This window comes from Phocoena sinus, chromosome 8 (genome assembly GCF_008692025.1).
Source record: "Phocoena sinus isolate mPhoSin1 chromosome 8, mPhoSin1.pri, whole genome shotgun sequence".
NCBI lineage: Eukaryota > Metazoa > Chordata > Mammalia > Artiodactyla > Phocoenidae > Phocoena > Phocoena sinus.
In genome coordinates, this window is record NC_045770.1 from 71,407,206 (window position 1) to 71,424,418 (window position 17,213).

Consider the following 17,213-nt stretch of genomic DNA (forward strand, 5'->3'; position numbering starts at 1 on the left):
TAGATTAATGGTTGCCAGAGACTGAGAGAATAGGGGGAGTGGGGAGTGACTACTAATGGGTATGGGGTTTCTTTTTAGAGTGATGAAAATGTTCTAAAATTGGACAATGGTGATAATTGCACAGCCTTGTGAATATACTAAAAACCACTGAATTGTACAATTGAAAAGGGTAAGTTTTATAGCATGTGAATATCTCAAAAGAGCAAAACTAAAACATGTACCTACAGTGGGCATGAAGCATGAATGAGAAGTAAACTTTGTTGTCATAAAAAATAATTGTGGGAAGAGGAGCTAATTCATGGTTAGGAAAAGATTCTGTGGAGAAACAAACCATCCTTCTATTAGAGATTCATAATGCAGAGTAGCCGATCTGAAGTTCTGAAAGTCTTAGGAAGATGGAAACTTATTTAGCTTCATTGAGCCAGTATCTCCCAAACATTTCATTATAAAAAACATTTATTCACGGCAATCATGTTGAACTAGTGTCCTAGAGAAGAGTGAATCTTGGTCTTGAGCATATGTATATAGGTGGATCACCTGGATTGTTTGTTAAAACAGATTCTGGGTCCCCACCCCAGAGATTCTGATTTCAGAGGTCTTGGCTGCAGGCTGAGAATTTGCATTTCTGACAAGCTCCCAGATGATTTTATCCTTCAGGTTTGAGAACTAAACTTTGAGTAGCATCTTTATAGAATAGTCAAATCCTGTACCTTAAATGGGTGAATTTTATGGCATGTGAATTATATCTCAATAAAGATGCTAAAAAATTTGATATACTGGAAATAGCACTACAATGTGGATTCTAGTGATTTTGTTAATGCAAGACAATGCTCTTTGAGTGATTTGTTTCCATTAAAAATTTCTTCATCTATAAAATGAGTCACTGTTCTATGTATTACGTAGGGTTGTGGTGAAAATAAGGCAATGTACTCTTCCAAATTGTGCTCTGTAGATAAAAACATGTTACTTAAAAAAAAAAGTCCATGGCCAGCTAAGTTTGGGAGTCTCTAAGTTAATAATGCATATTCCAGTTTGATGGTCAGACCATTATTTTTGACTTGGATCCTAATATCACTCTCTCTATATAAAATCAATTAAGTATGAGCTTTTTATTCATTCTTATTCTTGTAGTAGATCCTCTGGAGCTACAAAGATCGTTATGAAGTAGAAGCTGAATAAGCAAGGTTTGAATAATATTGCGGGACCAACAATAGTTTTTCCTCTTTTACTTCCATGCTGTTACATCCTGCTTGATATTTTATTGACCTATTTATCTGAAAAATTATTGGCCAAACAGAATTTTAACATGACTATTGGCTATGATAAAATAATGTCTAGGAAGGTTAAGAGAATACTTGTAGCCAGTTATTTGTCTCTTTTAATCAGTTTATGTTCATAGAGCAACTTATTTTCAAAATTTGATTGAAGCTAATTTAAATATTATATCCAGAAATAATTTTGGCTCTTTAGTATTTTAATAGAGAAAAAAATAAATAGTTTTCCCTTTTCCCTTTTTTTAAAAAAAATATTTATTTATTTATTTGGTTGTTCCAGGTCTTAGTTGCGGCAGGCGGGCTCCTAGTTGCAGCTCGCCAGCTCCTTAGTTGCGGCATGTGGACTCCTTAGTTGCAGCATGTGAACTTTTAGTTGCAGCATGCATGTGGGATCTAGTTCCTTGACCAGGGATCAAACCCGGGCCCCCTGCATTGGGAGCGTGGAGTCTTAACCACTGTGCCACCAGGGAAGTCCCCCTTCTCCCTTTCTTAAACTTGGACTATTTATTTAAAAAAAAATTGAGTCCCTCATTACCATCTTTATTTGAAGCTTTTATAATTAACCAAATGTTTTCTTATATAAGCAGTTTAAACTTTTGTTTACTTGTCATTTTAATTTTAGCTGAAAAGCATTTCTTTCCTGATTTTCTTTAGTGATCTATTTTAAGCATTATTTTTGATGTTATAATCTATTTTTAACTCCTTTCCTAGAATTCTTTTGTTGAATTAAACTTCCTGAAATTAAATATATTATTAATGTGGCATTGGGAATGCATGTATATATAGTTTGAAAACATCTTTTCAGAACCTTAATATAATTGTACCTTTATTTCAGATGAAGTGGAGGACCATCCTACTACAATATTGTTTTCTCTTGGTTACATGTATACTTACTGCTCTTGAAACTGTGCCTATAGACATAGACAAGACAAAAGTAGAAAATGCTCAACCTGTGGACAGTGCAAAGATAGAACCACCAGTAAGTGAATGCTAAAGATAACCTTGTGGGAAGAATTTTAACTAAAATATTGCTAAGAATTTATTACTTATAAAACTGGACATTTAGGAACTATTTCTGAAATAGCAGTAAAAAGAGTATTGGATAAGCATATGTTCTTTAATATCAGGCAAAGGTTTTTTAATGTAGTTATATTAGATATATATATCTAATTAGTATATTAGTGTATAAAAGAATTAATCATAATACATTTCCAATGTAGAGATAACCAACCAAGAAAACGTATTATATTCAGAGAAGAGACAGATAACAATGAGGAGAGACAGGTGACAAGGGGGTAAAACCAATTAGTATATTGGTTAAGTATTCATTGTCTAAGCCATATAGAAAATCTACCTTTATGTAAGAGTAGAACATGACATTGGTTCTGATACAACTCTCTTCATTTGAGAAATACAGCTTTTAACTTTGGCTGTCCAAACTATCAAAGTAGGTAGGTCTCAATGCCATTTTGCTAGACGGTTTTTGTTTTTTTTTTTTTAGGATTGAAATCTTTAGATACAGGAAAGGAAAAACTTTCAGAAGAGTTACTGTTTGTTTCTTAATTTGAAGGATACTGGACTTTATTATGATGAATACCTCAAGCAAGTGATTGATGTGCTGGAAACAGATAATCATTTCAGAGAAAAGCTCCAGAAAGCAGACATAGAGGAAATAAAGGTAAATGTAATTAAATAATTATTTAACAAACACTTGAGCATGCCAGACACTGAGCTAAGTATTGGGATTACAAAGATAAGACTCGGGACTTCCCTGGTGGCACAGTGGTTAAGAATCCACCTGCCAGTGAGGGGACACAGGTTCGAGCCCTGGTCTGGGAAGATCCCACATGCCACGGAGCAACTAAGCCCGTTTGCCACAACTACTGAGCCTGTGCTCTAGAGCCCGTGAGCCACAGCTACTGAGCCCACATGCCACAACTACTGAAGCCCACGCATCTAGAACCCATCCTCCACAGCAAGAGAAGCCACTGCAATGAGAAGCCTGCACACTGCAAGGAAGAGTAGCCCCCGCTTGCTGCAACTAGAGAAAGCCCGCACGTAGCGATGAAGACCCAATGCAACCAAAAATAAAAAAATAAATAATTAAAACAAACAAAAAACAAAGACTCATTCTTAGCCCTTAAAGAACCCTCAAGGGAGACTAATATCCAGGAAAAGATTACTAAGATAAATATTTACTGAGCGTATAATACATTTTGGAGATACAGAGGATGGACACCTACTTCAGTAGGAAGCAGTGGGGGAAGGTGGGAAGTCTTTCTTCCTGGTAGAGATTATGCCTGGGCTTAAATATGCGGCTGAGAAAAGGAGAAAGATTGGGAGACATGCTAGGCCAAGGTACAAGGGAACAGAGACCGGAATATGTAGGAACCTGGAAGGAGTAACTGTTGCTGGAACCTGGCCTGGGAAGTGGAGGCCATGACTGGCCAAAAGATGAGGTTGGAAAGAGTCATGGGCTAGATGACAGAGGGCCTTGTACATCATGGTAAGGGGCTTGAATCATGATATGAGGACAGCAGGAAGCTAGTCAAAGGTTTAGCACAGGTTTAGTTCTGGTGTTTAATCAGGTCCAGATTAATAGAAGACGTAATGGGCCATATCTTATCTCAATAGGGGAGGTTTAATTATTTGTCTCTGTCCTAAGAACCCTATTTATTTGACATTATCCTAGCCCTAGACATCTCCTTAGTATTCACAATAAAGAAAGAAGGTTGTAAAAACCAAGATCTGACGTGAGAGAGTCTTTTAAAGCCCTCCCTTGAAGGGTAGTGAATCCACTTAGTGGGGTTTATCTTAGAGTCAGCAGTAAACAAAAAATTCCAATGATTTAATTTTAAACTTTCAGTTATAACTCTCAAGATAGTTTTATTGGTTTGCTTATGTTATTTTTGTTTATCTGTTTTTAACTTTCGTAAAAAGTTATCTTACCTGGAACTTTGAAGGAAAATTTCTGAATCAAACATCCTTATTTTAGTCTCTGTCCCTGGTCTGGGCCCCTGTGAAAGTCTGACCCACATTAGGTTGTGGCCACTATCAGAACCTGTGTGTGGCTTTTATTTATTTTATTTTATTATTATTTTTTAAAATAAATTTATTTATTTATTATTTATTTTTGGCTGTGTTGGGTCTTTGTTGCTGCACATGGGCTTTCTCTAGTTGCCGTGAGTGGGGGCTGCTCTTCGTTGAGATGTGTGGGCTTTACATTGTGGTGGCTTCTCTTGCTGCAGAGCATGGGCTCTAGGCGCTTGGGCTTCAGTAGTTGTGGCACTCAGGCTCAATAGTTATGCCTCATGGGCTCTAGAGCACAGGCTCAGTAGCTGTGGCGCACGGCCTTAGTTGCTCCGTGGCATGTGGGATCTTCCCAGACCAGGGCTCAAACCCGTGTCCCCTGCACTGGCAGGTGGATTCTTAACCACTGCACCACCAGGGAAATCCCTGTGTGTGGCTTTTAGTTCACAGCTGTCCTCTTGGAGGCTGTGAATTTTTCTGGGAGAATGGTAACAGCCTTATGCCAATAATTCCCTTGAATTATCTTTATTTTATTTTATTTTTTTGAATTATCTTTTTTTTTTTTTTTTTGCGGTACGCGGCCTCTCACTGTTGTGGCCTCTCCCGTTGCGGAGCACAGGCTCTGGACGCGCAGGCTCAACGACCATGGCTCACGTGCCTAGCCACTCCGCGGCATGTGGGATCTTCCCAGACCGGGGCACGAACCCGTGTCTCCTGCATCGGCAGGCGGACTCTCAACCACTGCGCCACCAGGGAAGCCCTGAATTATCTTTTTTTAATTGAAGTATATTTGACATACAGTATTATATTAGTTTCATATGTACAACATAGTGATTTGACTTTTGTATACATTGTGAAATGATCACCACAATAAGTCTATTAACCATCTGTCACCATACAAAGTTAATACAATATTATTGACCCCATGCTGTACATTACATCCCCATGACTTATTTATTTTATACCTGGAAGTTTGTACCTCTTGATCCGCTTCACGCATTTCACTCCTCCCCCAACTCCCTCCACTCTGGCAACCACCAATTTGTTCTCTGTATCTATGAGTCTGTTTTTTGTTTGGTTTAGTTGCTTTGTTTGTTCTGTTTTTTTAGATTCCACATACGTCATGCGGTATTTGTCTTTCTCTGTCTGACTTATTTCACTTAGCATGATATCTACAGTCCCCTGAATTGTTTTGAGAATAATCTCGTGTTTCCTTGAAAAATTGACTTGAGCTGTAGGACTAATTTCCTGGGATGAATAATATTTAATGTAGAACTTCCAATGTCTCTTATTTACTTCAGATAGGACTAAGCGTTATTTGGGGGCTAACAGACAATGTGGGTAATGGGAGTTACTATAGAGAGATAATCAGGGAAAAGAAAACAACAAGCTTGCCTTCTTTGGTATAGGAGAATACTTTTATAACTGTCTTCCTTTCACAGTCAATTCCTATTCCCTATGGGGTTGTGTGGGGGGAGACAAAATGAAGTAAGTTAAACAGTTTAATGAAAAAGAAATTGAGTAAAAATAGACAATAAAAATCAAGCCGACAGAATCATTACAAACAGCTGAGCAAAGACTCCTGTCTCAGGAAAAACTGGAAAAAAAAAAGTTAGAAGTTGTTCTTTGTTGTCAGCTAAGCATTTTGAAAGGAGAATCATACTGTTTCTTCACTTACCAAACATTGCTAACTGGGAAGATTATGGCTTCACCCACACCACTTCCCTGAATGTACTTTTGTGAAGGGTGTCAGTTGACTTCCTTATTTTTTTTTTAATTAAAAAATATATTTATTTATTTGACTGCACCGGGTCTTAGTTGCAACATGCGGGATCTTTAGTTGCAGCATGCGGGACCTAGTTTCCTGACCAGGGATCAAACCCAGGTCCCTTGCACTGGGAGCATGGAGTCTTAACCACTGGACCACTAGGGAAGTACCTGTCAGTGATTTCTTAATTGCCAGATCCAGTGAGCACCTTTTATTACTCTTCTTACTGGACTCCTTTATTTTATCTCAGTGGTTCTCAGATTTTAAATTGTTAAAACAGATTTCTGGGCCCCACCTCCTGACTTTCTGATTCAGTAGGTCTAGGGCCTCCATATCTAAAGTTCCCAGGTGATGCTGATGCTTCCACTTTGGGACCACATTTGAGAACTATTGTTTTATCTAATAATAATGACCATTCCCTCCTTGAAATGTACTACTCTTTTTGCTTCTGTAACAGCATATTCTCTTAGCTCTCCTTCTCCCTCTCTGAACATTCTTTCTTGGTCTTGCTTGAGGCGTTTCTTTTCCTTCCCTTCCTCCCCCTTGACTCAGTCCTGAAGGGTCTGTGTGCCTGATTGCTAGTTAGACTTGCAGTTTCTGATTGAAAATGCATTTTTAAACAATAGAAGGTAAACCACTAGCTATTTTGTCTCTTAAATTTTGGAACATGTATAGAATTACTCATCTATGAAAAAAAGTAATCAAAGGAGACAACCTAAAAAAGATGAATTTTGAAAAGTTATTTATATATGGAATGACTAAAGCTTAAGGAGGCCACATTACTTAAAAAAAAACTTTATTGAAATATAATTCACATACCATAAAATTTGCCCCTTTAATATATACAATTCAGTGGTTTTATTATATGTACAGAGTCATGTAACCATCACCACTATCTAATTTTAGAACAATTTTATTTCCCCCCAGAAGGAACCCTGTACCCATTAAGCAATCACCCCCCCTTTCCTTTCTCTCCTCAGCCCCTGGCAACCATTAATCTACTTTCTATATCTGTGCATTTGCCTATTCTAGACATTTCATATAAATGGAATCATACAAAATTTGGCCTTTTGTGCCTGGCTTCTTTGACTTAGCATAATGTTTTCAATGTTCATCACATTGTAGCATGTATCGGTGTATTCATTCCTTTTAATGGCTGAATAATATTCCACTGTATGGATATTCCATATTTTATCAATTCATCAGTTGATGGACATTTGGGTTATGTCTACTTTTTTGGCTCGTATGAATAATGCTGCTATGAACATTCATATTTAAGACTTTATGTGAGGACTTCCCTGGTGGTGCAGTGGTTAAGAATTCTCCTGTTAATGCAGGGGACATGGGTTCGAGCCCTGGTCCAGGAAGATCCCACATGCTGCGGGATGTGCCAGTATGCCACAACTACTGAGCCTGTGCTCTGGAGCCAGTGAGCCACAACTACTGAGCCTGGGTGCCACAACTACTGAAGCCCATGCGCCTAGAGCCCGTGCTCCACAACAAGAAAAGCCACCGCAATGAGAAGCTTGCGCACTGCAACAAAGAGTAACCCCCACTCACCACAACTAGAGAAAGCCCGAGTGTAGCAACGAAGACCCAGTGCAGCCAAAAATAAAATATAAATACATAAATAAATTTATTTTTTAAAAAAGACTTTATGTGAACATATGTTTCAACTCTTTTGGTATATACCTAGGAATGGAATCGCGGGGTCATATGGTAACTGTGGGTTTAACTTTTTGAGGAACTGTCAAAATTGTTTTCCAAAGTGGCTGCACCATTTTGCAATTTAAGTTACTTTTTGAGTTTCTTCTTTGTGCTTTAATTATGCTTTTCTAAATTATATGGTTTTTAGACATCTTGATTTTAGAGTTACAAACTGAATATCTTCTGAAAGAAATGCTGTTTGTAATGTCAAATTTATCTAAAATAGTCAAAAGTATCACTACTTTATTATAACCCTATTTTTAATATATTGTGTCTTATCTAAAAATGCAATGGAATAGATAAAATTAATTTATTATTTTTGTTAACAGAGTGGGAGGCTAAGCAAAGAACTGGATTTAGTAAGTCACCATGTGAGGACAAAACTTGATGAACTGAAAAGGCAAGAAGTGGCAAGGTTAAGAATGCTGATTAAAGCTAAATTGGATTCCCTTCAAGGTAAGTGCTAAAGAAAAGGCAGGAAAATTCCAATATTTGGTTGTTAAGGTCAGTTTACAGACCATGTTCCTATAGTCAACATTTAATGTTAGTATTGATTTGGCTTCTCTTATTTTTTTAAAAATTTATTTATTTATTATTTATTTATGTATTTAGGCTGCACCAGGTCTTAGTTGCGGCACTCGGGATCTTCATTGCGGCATGCAGACTTCTTAGTTGCGGCATGTATGTGGGATCTAGTTCCCTGACCAGGGATCAAACCCAGGCCCCCTGCATTGGGAGCATGGAGTCTTACCCATTGGACCACCAGGGAAGTCCCACCTTCTCTTAATTATTAAAATTTAATTTTTTGAATAGGTTATATATTCATGTCATTCAAAAATCAAAATGATTAGCCTTAAATAATTATATCAGTAAAAAGGAAGAATGAAAAATAATGAATTAAGCCACTGATTTAAAAGAGGAAAAATAACATCAAAGCAAACCAAAAGAAAGTAGAGAGAGAAAATCTAATTAGAACCATTTCCATAGATGAAATAGAAGAATCATCAGAGCTAGCTCCACAGAAACACCAGATTCAGATAGTGCCAAAGGGAATTCCAGCAAACCATTAAAGATCAGATTATCAGTGCTATTTAAAGTATTCCAGAGCATAGATTAAGAAGGAAACTTCCACACTCTTATTATGTGTTGATGCCAAAGCCAAAATTATTGGATGTTAAAAGAATATTCTATCATAGCAAGTGGATTTATTTCAGGAATGTAAGATTAACTTAATTTTAGGAAATCTAATGCTGTAAATTATCATATGAATAGACATAAGAAGAAAGAAATTTTTGGTGTGACAAGAGAAATTATAAAGTCAAAGGACAAATAATGAATCAGAATAAATCTTTGAAATTTGTATTTTTTTAAAATTAAGACAATTTTTTTAGTGCAATATAAGGTTCACAGCAAGATTGAGGGTAAGGTACAGAGATTTCCCATACACCCCTGTCCCCAAATGTTCATAGCCGCCCCCAATACCAACATCTCCCAACAGTGTGGTACATTTGTTACAATTGATGAACCTATACTGACACATCATAATTACCCCAAATCCATAGTTTATATTAGAGTTCACTCTTGGTGTTGTACATTCTATGGGTTTAGGCAAATTTATAATGACATGTATCAACTGTTATAGCATCATACAGAGTAATTTCACTGCCTTAAAAATCCTCTGTGCTCTGCCTATTCATCTTTCTATATTCTTTTAATTTTAGACTATGAGAAGATTAAATAGCTATGAAGCAGAGTTTTTGAAATGTGAAGATATCTTAAAGAAAGTAATCTCATTGTTCATATGATCATCTCCATATATTCAGAAAAGGCATTTGAAAAAATTAACACCCCTTCTTAATTTTAAAAAAGTAATAAAATAGTAATCAATAGATACTTCTGTAACATGACCAGATATGTCCAACTCAGCTACACATTGGGGAAACACAAATATATTTTCTCACTAAAATCAGAAACAAAACAATGATGCTCACTGTCACCACTACTAATTAATATTGTTTTGGAGGTACTAGCCAAAGCAATTATACAAATGAAAAAATTGGAGGTAAAATAATTGGAAAGTAGGGGATAAAACCATCTCTATTTGCAGGTAATATAATTATTCACTTGGAAAACCCAAAGAACTTGTCTGAAAAACTTAGTATATACAAAAGGAAAATTCAGCAAGGTAAACAATATACAGAAATCAGTGTTTTTCATATGTACAAACAACAGCCAGTTAGGAGATATAATGGAAGAAAAGACTCCATTTATGATACCAACAAAGATAAAACACCCAGAATAAACCTATTAAGAAATGTGCAAAACTTACAGATAAAAACTTTAAAATGCTCCTGAAGAACACAAAAGTAGACTTGAAAAAAGGGGAAGACATAACATCTTTTTGATACAAAGACTCAACATTATGAACATGTCAGTTCTTCTTAGGTTAATTTACAAATTTAACATGATCCAAATAAAAAGATGTACTTTTTTCCCCTGGTACTAGCCAAGTTAATTTTAAAGTTCATATGAGAAGGGAAATGAGCAAGAAAAACAATGTGCCTCTGAAGAAGAACAAAGAAGAAGGACTAGATATATTAGATATTAGAATATATCACTAAGCCTCAGACATTAGAACTCTATGGTTTTGTCATGTAGGTAGAAAGACCAGTGGAACAAAATAGAAATTCCAGAAATAAAATTAAATACATATGGAATTTAGTTTGAATTAAAGGTGGTATCTCATTATTAATGAGATAAAGATTAAAAAAAATAAGTAGTCTTAATAGAGTTGGATAGCCATTTGGAAAAAGGAACAGTTAGGTTTATATCTCATATACATCAGAATAAGTGCTTATATAAATCAAAGATTTAAGTATAGAAAATAAAACCATAAAAGCAACAGTTGACAACATAAGTGAATTCCTTTATTGTCTTGGAATGACCTTTCTAATTATGAATCAAAATCCAAGGGCCAGCTTTGGCAAGTGGGAGACCCTTCAGGCTGGCTCCTGTGTCCTTGTAACGTGCCTCCATAGGTTGGTTATCTGGGTGGTTCATTGTCATCAGTAAATATCTGAATACTTACTAAGGGTGGAATAGCAGTTCTTAAACTTCAGATTGCATAAAACTCACCTTAGGGAGCTAGTTAAAAATGCAGATTACTGGATCTCACCTCCAGATACTCTGATTCTAGGGATGAGTAATCTGCATTTTATCTTTTTATTTTTAAAAAATAGTTATTTATTATTTATTTATTTTTATTTTGGCTGTGCCGGGTCTTAGTTGCGGCATGCGGGCTTCTTAGTTGCTGCATGCAAACTCTTAGTTGCTGCATGCAAACTCTTAGTTGTAGCATACATGCAGGATCTAGTTCCCCGACCAGGAATCAAACCTGGGCCCCCGCCTTGGGAGCATGGAGTCTTACCCACTGGACCACCAGGGAAGTTCCTGCATTTTAAACATGTACCTCTGGTCAATGGATCATATTGGAGAAATTGTGTAGAGCAGTAAACTCTCTGCTGGTGAATAGACTTAGAAAACAAGTACCAAATACTCTTTATCCTGAAACTAAGGATATCAATGAGAGGTAAATTAACTCATACCATCCTACTTCAGCTGGTCAGACACACAAGGTAATTCCATCCTTGAAGCCAGGCCTAAGGTGGTTTGAGATTTCTTTGCCCTTAGACAACTTCCATCCCCTTAATCTTGGCAACATTTTCTTTATTCCAAGACAGGGGCTGAATTTCATTATCTAAAGTAAACTGTTTTATATGCTTAGAAAAGTTATGAGTATTTTCTCATTGATTCAAAATTTATGAATTAAAATTTCTGATAACTTGAAGGAGGGCTTAAAGCATCTTAATTTTGTGGGGTGTGTGTGTAATTTTTAAAGTAGGCAATACATTCACATGGTTTAAAAAAACAAAGTGTAAGGGGCTTCCCTGGTGGCACAGTGGTTGAGAGTCCGCCTGCCGATGCAGGGGACACCGGTTTGTGCCCCAGTCCTGGAAGATCCCACATGCCGCGGAGCGGCTGGGCCCGTGAGCCATGGCCGCTGAGCCTGCGCTCCGCAATAGGAGAGGCCACAACAGTGAGAGGCCCACGTACCGCAAAAAAAAGAAAAAAAAAAAGTGTAAGAAAGTATATAGCAAAAAGTTCCATGATATTTTTGTACTTTATCAGTTCCCACTGCCCCCTAATACCATCCTTCCTGAGTTTCTTTACTCATATATAAACAAATACAAATAAATTTATTTTTCCTCTTTTTTATACAAAAGATACATGCAATACACGTTTGTAGTTTGTATTTTTCCTTTACTAATATATTTTGGAGATCTTTCTGTATTAGTACATAGAGACCATCATTTTTTTAGCAACTGCGCAGATTTCCATTATATAGGTATACCATAATTTATTTACCAGACCCCTGTTGATGGATATTTGGGTTATTTCTAGTGAACACTCTTGTACACATACCACTATGTATCCATGTAATATTATCTGTAGGATAAGTTCCCCACAATGAAACTGTTAAACCAAAGGATATATGTATTTGTAATTTTGGTAGATACTGCCACCTCCACAGAGGGTGATCAATACCCATTCCCACCAGCAATAATTTCTCACAGCCTTGCTAATTATAAGTATCATCAAACTTTAGGAGTTTTGCCACTATGTTAGATGGTATAATTGTGCAGGTTTAATATGTATTTCTCTTATTTTGAGTGAGGCTAAGTGTCTTTTCATGTATTTCAGTGACGGGTTTTATCCTTTAGGGCTAGGTTTTATAACAGATCTTTTCTTCATAAGTAAAACTTCTAGTACAGGGCCATACTGAGAATTCAGTGAAAGCTTAGTTGAACTAAATTTAGCTGTTTCTTACTTTCTGGCATAACAATATGTTCCAGGCTCATCTTGTACTTTATACCCTGCCCTAGCCCTGGAACTAGCCATTTCTCTGAGGATTCCTGGTTCTTAATTTTAGTGCGAAATGATGTTACAGACCAAGAGATGGCACTAGGTGTGCTCAGTACTCCTGGGATATATTTTCTTCTTGACACTTCCATAGGACAGAGATAGGAAATACATGCATGTCTATACACATATGCATGCACACACACATATATACATATATATTCATACACATGCATATACGTGTGAAATATACATGCATATATGTGTACACATTATATATGTATGTTTAGAAATAATAAGTTCACACAGTTAGTACTAATTCCCATCCCTTTCCCCAAGTTTCTTTCCTGCCTTCCATCATTTTCATGTTTGTATGTTCTTTTTTCCTAAGTGAGAACCCTGACTTCTAACAAATCAACACATGTACATATTTTGCTCAGTTCTATAATACAACTGAAATCGTCCAGAATTGCTTCACTCATTCAACTACAATACACTGTAGCTTTTTTTTTTTTTTAAGTTCTTTACAAAGAAAACTGTTGATGTTTCTTTAAAAATCAGTCATAATCAGGGACTTCCCTGGCGGTGCAGTGGTTAAGACTCTGTGCTTCCAGTGTAGGGGGCGAGGGTTCCATCCCTGGTGGAGGAACTAAGATCCCATATGCTGTGCTGTGCAGCCAAAAAAAAAAAGTCATAATCAATTGAATTTACTGAATTAGATTTTTACTGTTCCATAAAGGATTAATTGGAGCAGCATATAAATAGTTCCTTCATATAAATTTTAGAGCAATTCTATTTAGAAATTATTCTTAGGACTTCCCTGGTGGTCCAGTGGGTAAGACTCTGTGCTCCCAATGTAGGGGGCCCGGGTTCGATCCCTGGTCGGGAAACTAGATCCTGCATGCATGCCACAGCTAAGAACTCCGCATGCCTCAACTAAGTAGTCCGCACGCCACAACTAAGAAGCCCACATGCTGCAAGTAAGCATCCGCATGCTGCAACTAAGAAGTCCACGTGCTGTAAATAAAAGATCCCACATGTTGCAGTTAAGACCTGGTGCAGCCAAAAAAGAAAAAAATTCTTATAAAAAAAAAAAGAAAGAAATTCTTCTTAGACCTTTGGTGAGGGTGGTATATTAGAGTTTAGTTAAAAGTAGGAAATTTGGTACTTTTACAATAATGAAAAAGTTTTTACTATAAATTATACTGTAAAAGATAGCTAACTAGTCTTTCTTGAAATAACATTAAAGTGTACACATTAAATTATATTCCATTCTAGATTCAAGGGCATTACCTTTGCCTAGAATAACAATATGTATGATATTCTAAAAGAAAATACAAACTTTTAAATCTAAAACTTTGAGTTTTCTTATAAAATCCTATAAGAATTAATATGAATGCTTATTCTTATGTATTATTTATATTAATGTTTCTAGCTTCTAATAATTCATTGTTTACAGTTTTCTCATTTTCTTTCAGATACAGGCATAGACCACCATGCTCTTCTAAAACAATTTGATCATCTAAATCACCTGAATCCTGAGAAGTTTGAATCTACAGATTTAGATATGCTAATCAAAGCGGTGAGACTCATTTCAAAATGTGTTGTCTTTGTTGTGCCTTTGAGGTTTTGTAATTTGACAAGTAAATTCCATGAAGTGGTAGTATAACTTTTACATACTCTCTAGAATATCTTTAAAGGGAGATAGCTTAACCCTTATTAGTACAGATAATAATGTGGACATACAGGTCTGTAATCCCTTGCCAACAATTCCAAAATCCAAAATACTATAAAAATGGAAACCTGGCTTGAATTATAGTAAGGCTATTTATAGGTTTTATTTAGCTTACTTAGTGTATTTATAGATTTTGATAAGGAAGTACTAATCTGTTTGATTACAAACTCTTCAGGGGTGTTAAATTATATGGCATGTATGCCATATGTCTTTTCTAAAATCTAGAAAATTCTTAAACACATCCTGCCTCAGGGATTTTAGATTATAATTTGTAGACCTCTCGTGTTGTACTGTATGAAGTTAGCAAATTAGATGTTCTAGCCTGGGTGTTACTAGATTTAGTTAAGTTGTTAGGAACTGTTCTAGTTCTCTATACTGTACAGATTTGATACAGTCCCTTCCTTTTTCTTCTTTTTAAAATAAATTTATATATTACTTGCTTATAAGGAACTTCCTAAAGTTGAAGCTAGCTTTGAACTTTTAGTTTCTTTGAATGCTTACATCTCTGAGAATAATAATGACCAAAATAGAAGGGTAAAATTTAAAACAGAAGTCAAATATGTTTTGGTCCTCCTATGCTACCTTCTGTTAGAGAGTATGCTATATGCAAGAAAGCCTTTATTTATATTTTTCAAGCACATCTTATTTAATTTAAAAATTGCATTATAGGCTACAAGTGATCTGGAACACTATGATAAAGCTCGACATGAAGAATTTAAAAAATATGAAATGATGAAGGAACATGAAAGGAGAGAATACTTAAAAACACTGAATGAAGAAAAGAGAAAAGAAGAAGAATCTAAATTTGAGGAAATGAAGAGAAAGCATGAAAGTCATCCCAAAGTTAATCATCCAGTAAGGATTATGACTTTGTAAAACCATAGTTAGATGAAGATACTTCTTTGTGCCAGATAGAAGAATTTTATAAGTTATTAGTACTTAAAATCTTGATTCTTAATTCTGCAAAGTTTTTCAATTTTATATTTTATTTTGAGCCTATATACATAGATTATAGTTTGTCTTGAGTGTTTTTTTTTAAATTGATTCACAGGGAAGCAAAGATCAACTAAAAGAAGTGTGGGAAGAGACTGATGGATTGGATCCTAATGACTTTGACCCCAAGACATTTTTCAAATTACATGGTAACAGATTTGATACAATATTAATATTTATATCTTTTGTTTGAAAAATTATAGATGCTTTACTCTTAATTGACTTCTGCCAAGGTTTGCTAATCGAGTCCTATTGATAGTAAACATTTAGAGTTTTCCTCTAGGGTAGTATAGTAGTCTTTATTGCTGGTCTGCAGTATAAAATATTTTAGGTCAGTAGCTATGTCTTTATACTTGCTTTTACTTTTGAGTCATTTTATGACTTATTACAAGTTTCTCTGTAAAATGAAGGCATTTCTGTGACTAGCTAGGTTATATCTAATGGACTTTATGCTGTAATATTAAAATTTACTTTTAGTCTTATAGCATATTGCTTCACTTTATATTTTGGTTAATATATATATTTTTCTAAATAACTATGATGAATTATGAATAAGTAGTGAATTGTTATCAGTTGGACTGATCTGAGGCTTCATAAAAAAGAAGGATACCTTTTTCTGTAGCATGTTGATGCTTCGTGTTAAGTAATACTTTTGCAAACCATTAGTAATTAGTTGTATTTTAACTATCAGTTTTCTAAGGCATTAAAATCAGTTTTTGCATTTGTAACTTTTAAACTTTAGATGTCAATAGTGATGGCTTCCTAGATGAACAAGAATTAGAAGCCCTATTTACTAAAGAGGTAAATGAGTTCATTAAGTATTCAGTGGTTTTGCTCTGTCTTTTTTCCTTCTATTATCTTCCTTTCTTTTATGTTGGTTTAAAATTTTTCTTTTTAGTTGGAGAAAGTATATGACCCCAAAAATGAAGAGGATGATATGGTAGAGATGGAGGAAGAAAGGCTTAGAATGAGGGAACATGTAATGAATGAGGTATGTTTGAAAAGTTTATCTGTTACTTCTGTGGAGTTTTCAAGTTCTTGCAATAAATCTTATTGTAAAATGGAAAATAAATATATATAATATTTAATTGGATTTTGCATTTTTGATCCAGAACAGTCAGTAGGTTCCCTTAGTGTAAATAAAATTATTTTGTAACTGCTTTAAAATATTTTAAAATATTAAGATGCTGCTGCATATAAAAGAATGCTGTAATGCATTCTTTTAGAAGTAAAAAATAATGTAGTCCATTATTTGATATTGTAAATGCTGTATTCGTTTTTGCTAAGAAATTAAAAAACTCAATACCTTAATGGTTTATAACAACAAGTATTTATTTCTTGTTCACATTACTAAGCTGAAAACTCTGAAATAGCTATCATAGGCAGGGTAACTTAAGCCCACTTTTTTGTTGTTTTGTTTTGTTTGTTTATTTGTTTTTGGCTGCACCACGTGGCTTGTGGGATCAGCTTTTGGGATCTTAGTCCCCTGACCAGGGATCGAACCAGGGCCCTTGGCAGTGAAAGCACAGAGTCCTAACCACTGGACCACCAGGGAATTCCCCAAGCCCACTGTTTTGCTTCAGTGATTTTCACCTGTTATTTGAGCTATTTATGGTAAATTGGGATTTTTGTTGAGTGCTGGCTTCCAAGTAACAAATGAATTTCTTTGGCCATCATAGAGTTCACTTTTGTAACTGAATTTGCCATAGTCTATAAGAGCCATTAAACAGGGTTTGGAAAGGTTGTCAACTTTAGCTTTGATTTAGTTAGTTGTTTGTTTTTAGGA

At 35.4% G+C, this 17,213-nt stretch overlaps 1 protein-coding gene across 9 annotated transcripts in view; it reads left to right on the forward strand.

The window, feature by feature from the left end:
• NUCB2 (nucleobindin 2) overlaps positions 1-17,213 on the forward strand; it is an 82,302-nt gene that overhangs the window by 41,877 nt on the left and 23,212 nt on the right. For 7 of the 9 annotated variants that reach the window (XR_004351196.1, XR_004351197.1, XM_032641589.1 and 4 more), the window contains 8 exons: positions 2,110-2,253; positions 2,845-2,952; positions 8,109-8,235; positions 14,178-14,281; positions 15,104-15,289; positions 15,486-15,576; positions 16,170-16,228; positions 16,326-16,418. Coding sequence is in view for 7 of the 9 variants with exons in the window: in XM_032641589.1 (XP_032497480.1) it covers positions 2,110-2,253; positions 2,845-2,952; positions 8,109-8,235; positions 14,178-14,281; positions 15,104-15,289; positions 15,486-15,576; positions 16,170-16,228; positions 16,326-16,418 (912 nt within the window). In the remaining 2 variants the exon portion in view is untranslated. Of the gene's footprint in view, positions 1-78; positions 170-1,131; positions 1,185-2,109; positions 2,254-2,844; positions 2,953-8,108; positions 8,236-14,177; positions 14,282-15,103; positions 15,290-15,485; positions 15,577-16,169; positions 16,229-16,325; positions 16,419-17,213 lie in introns of all 9 variants that reach the window. The other 2 variants (XM_032641587.1, XM_032641588.1) reach the window with 2 other exon arrangements.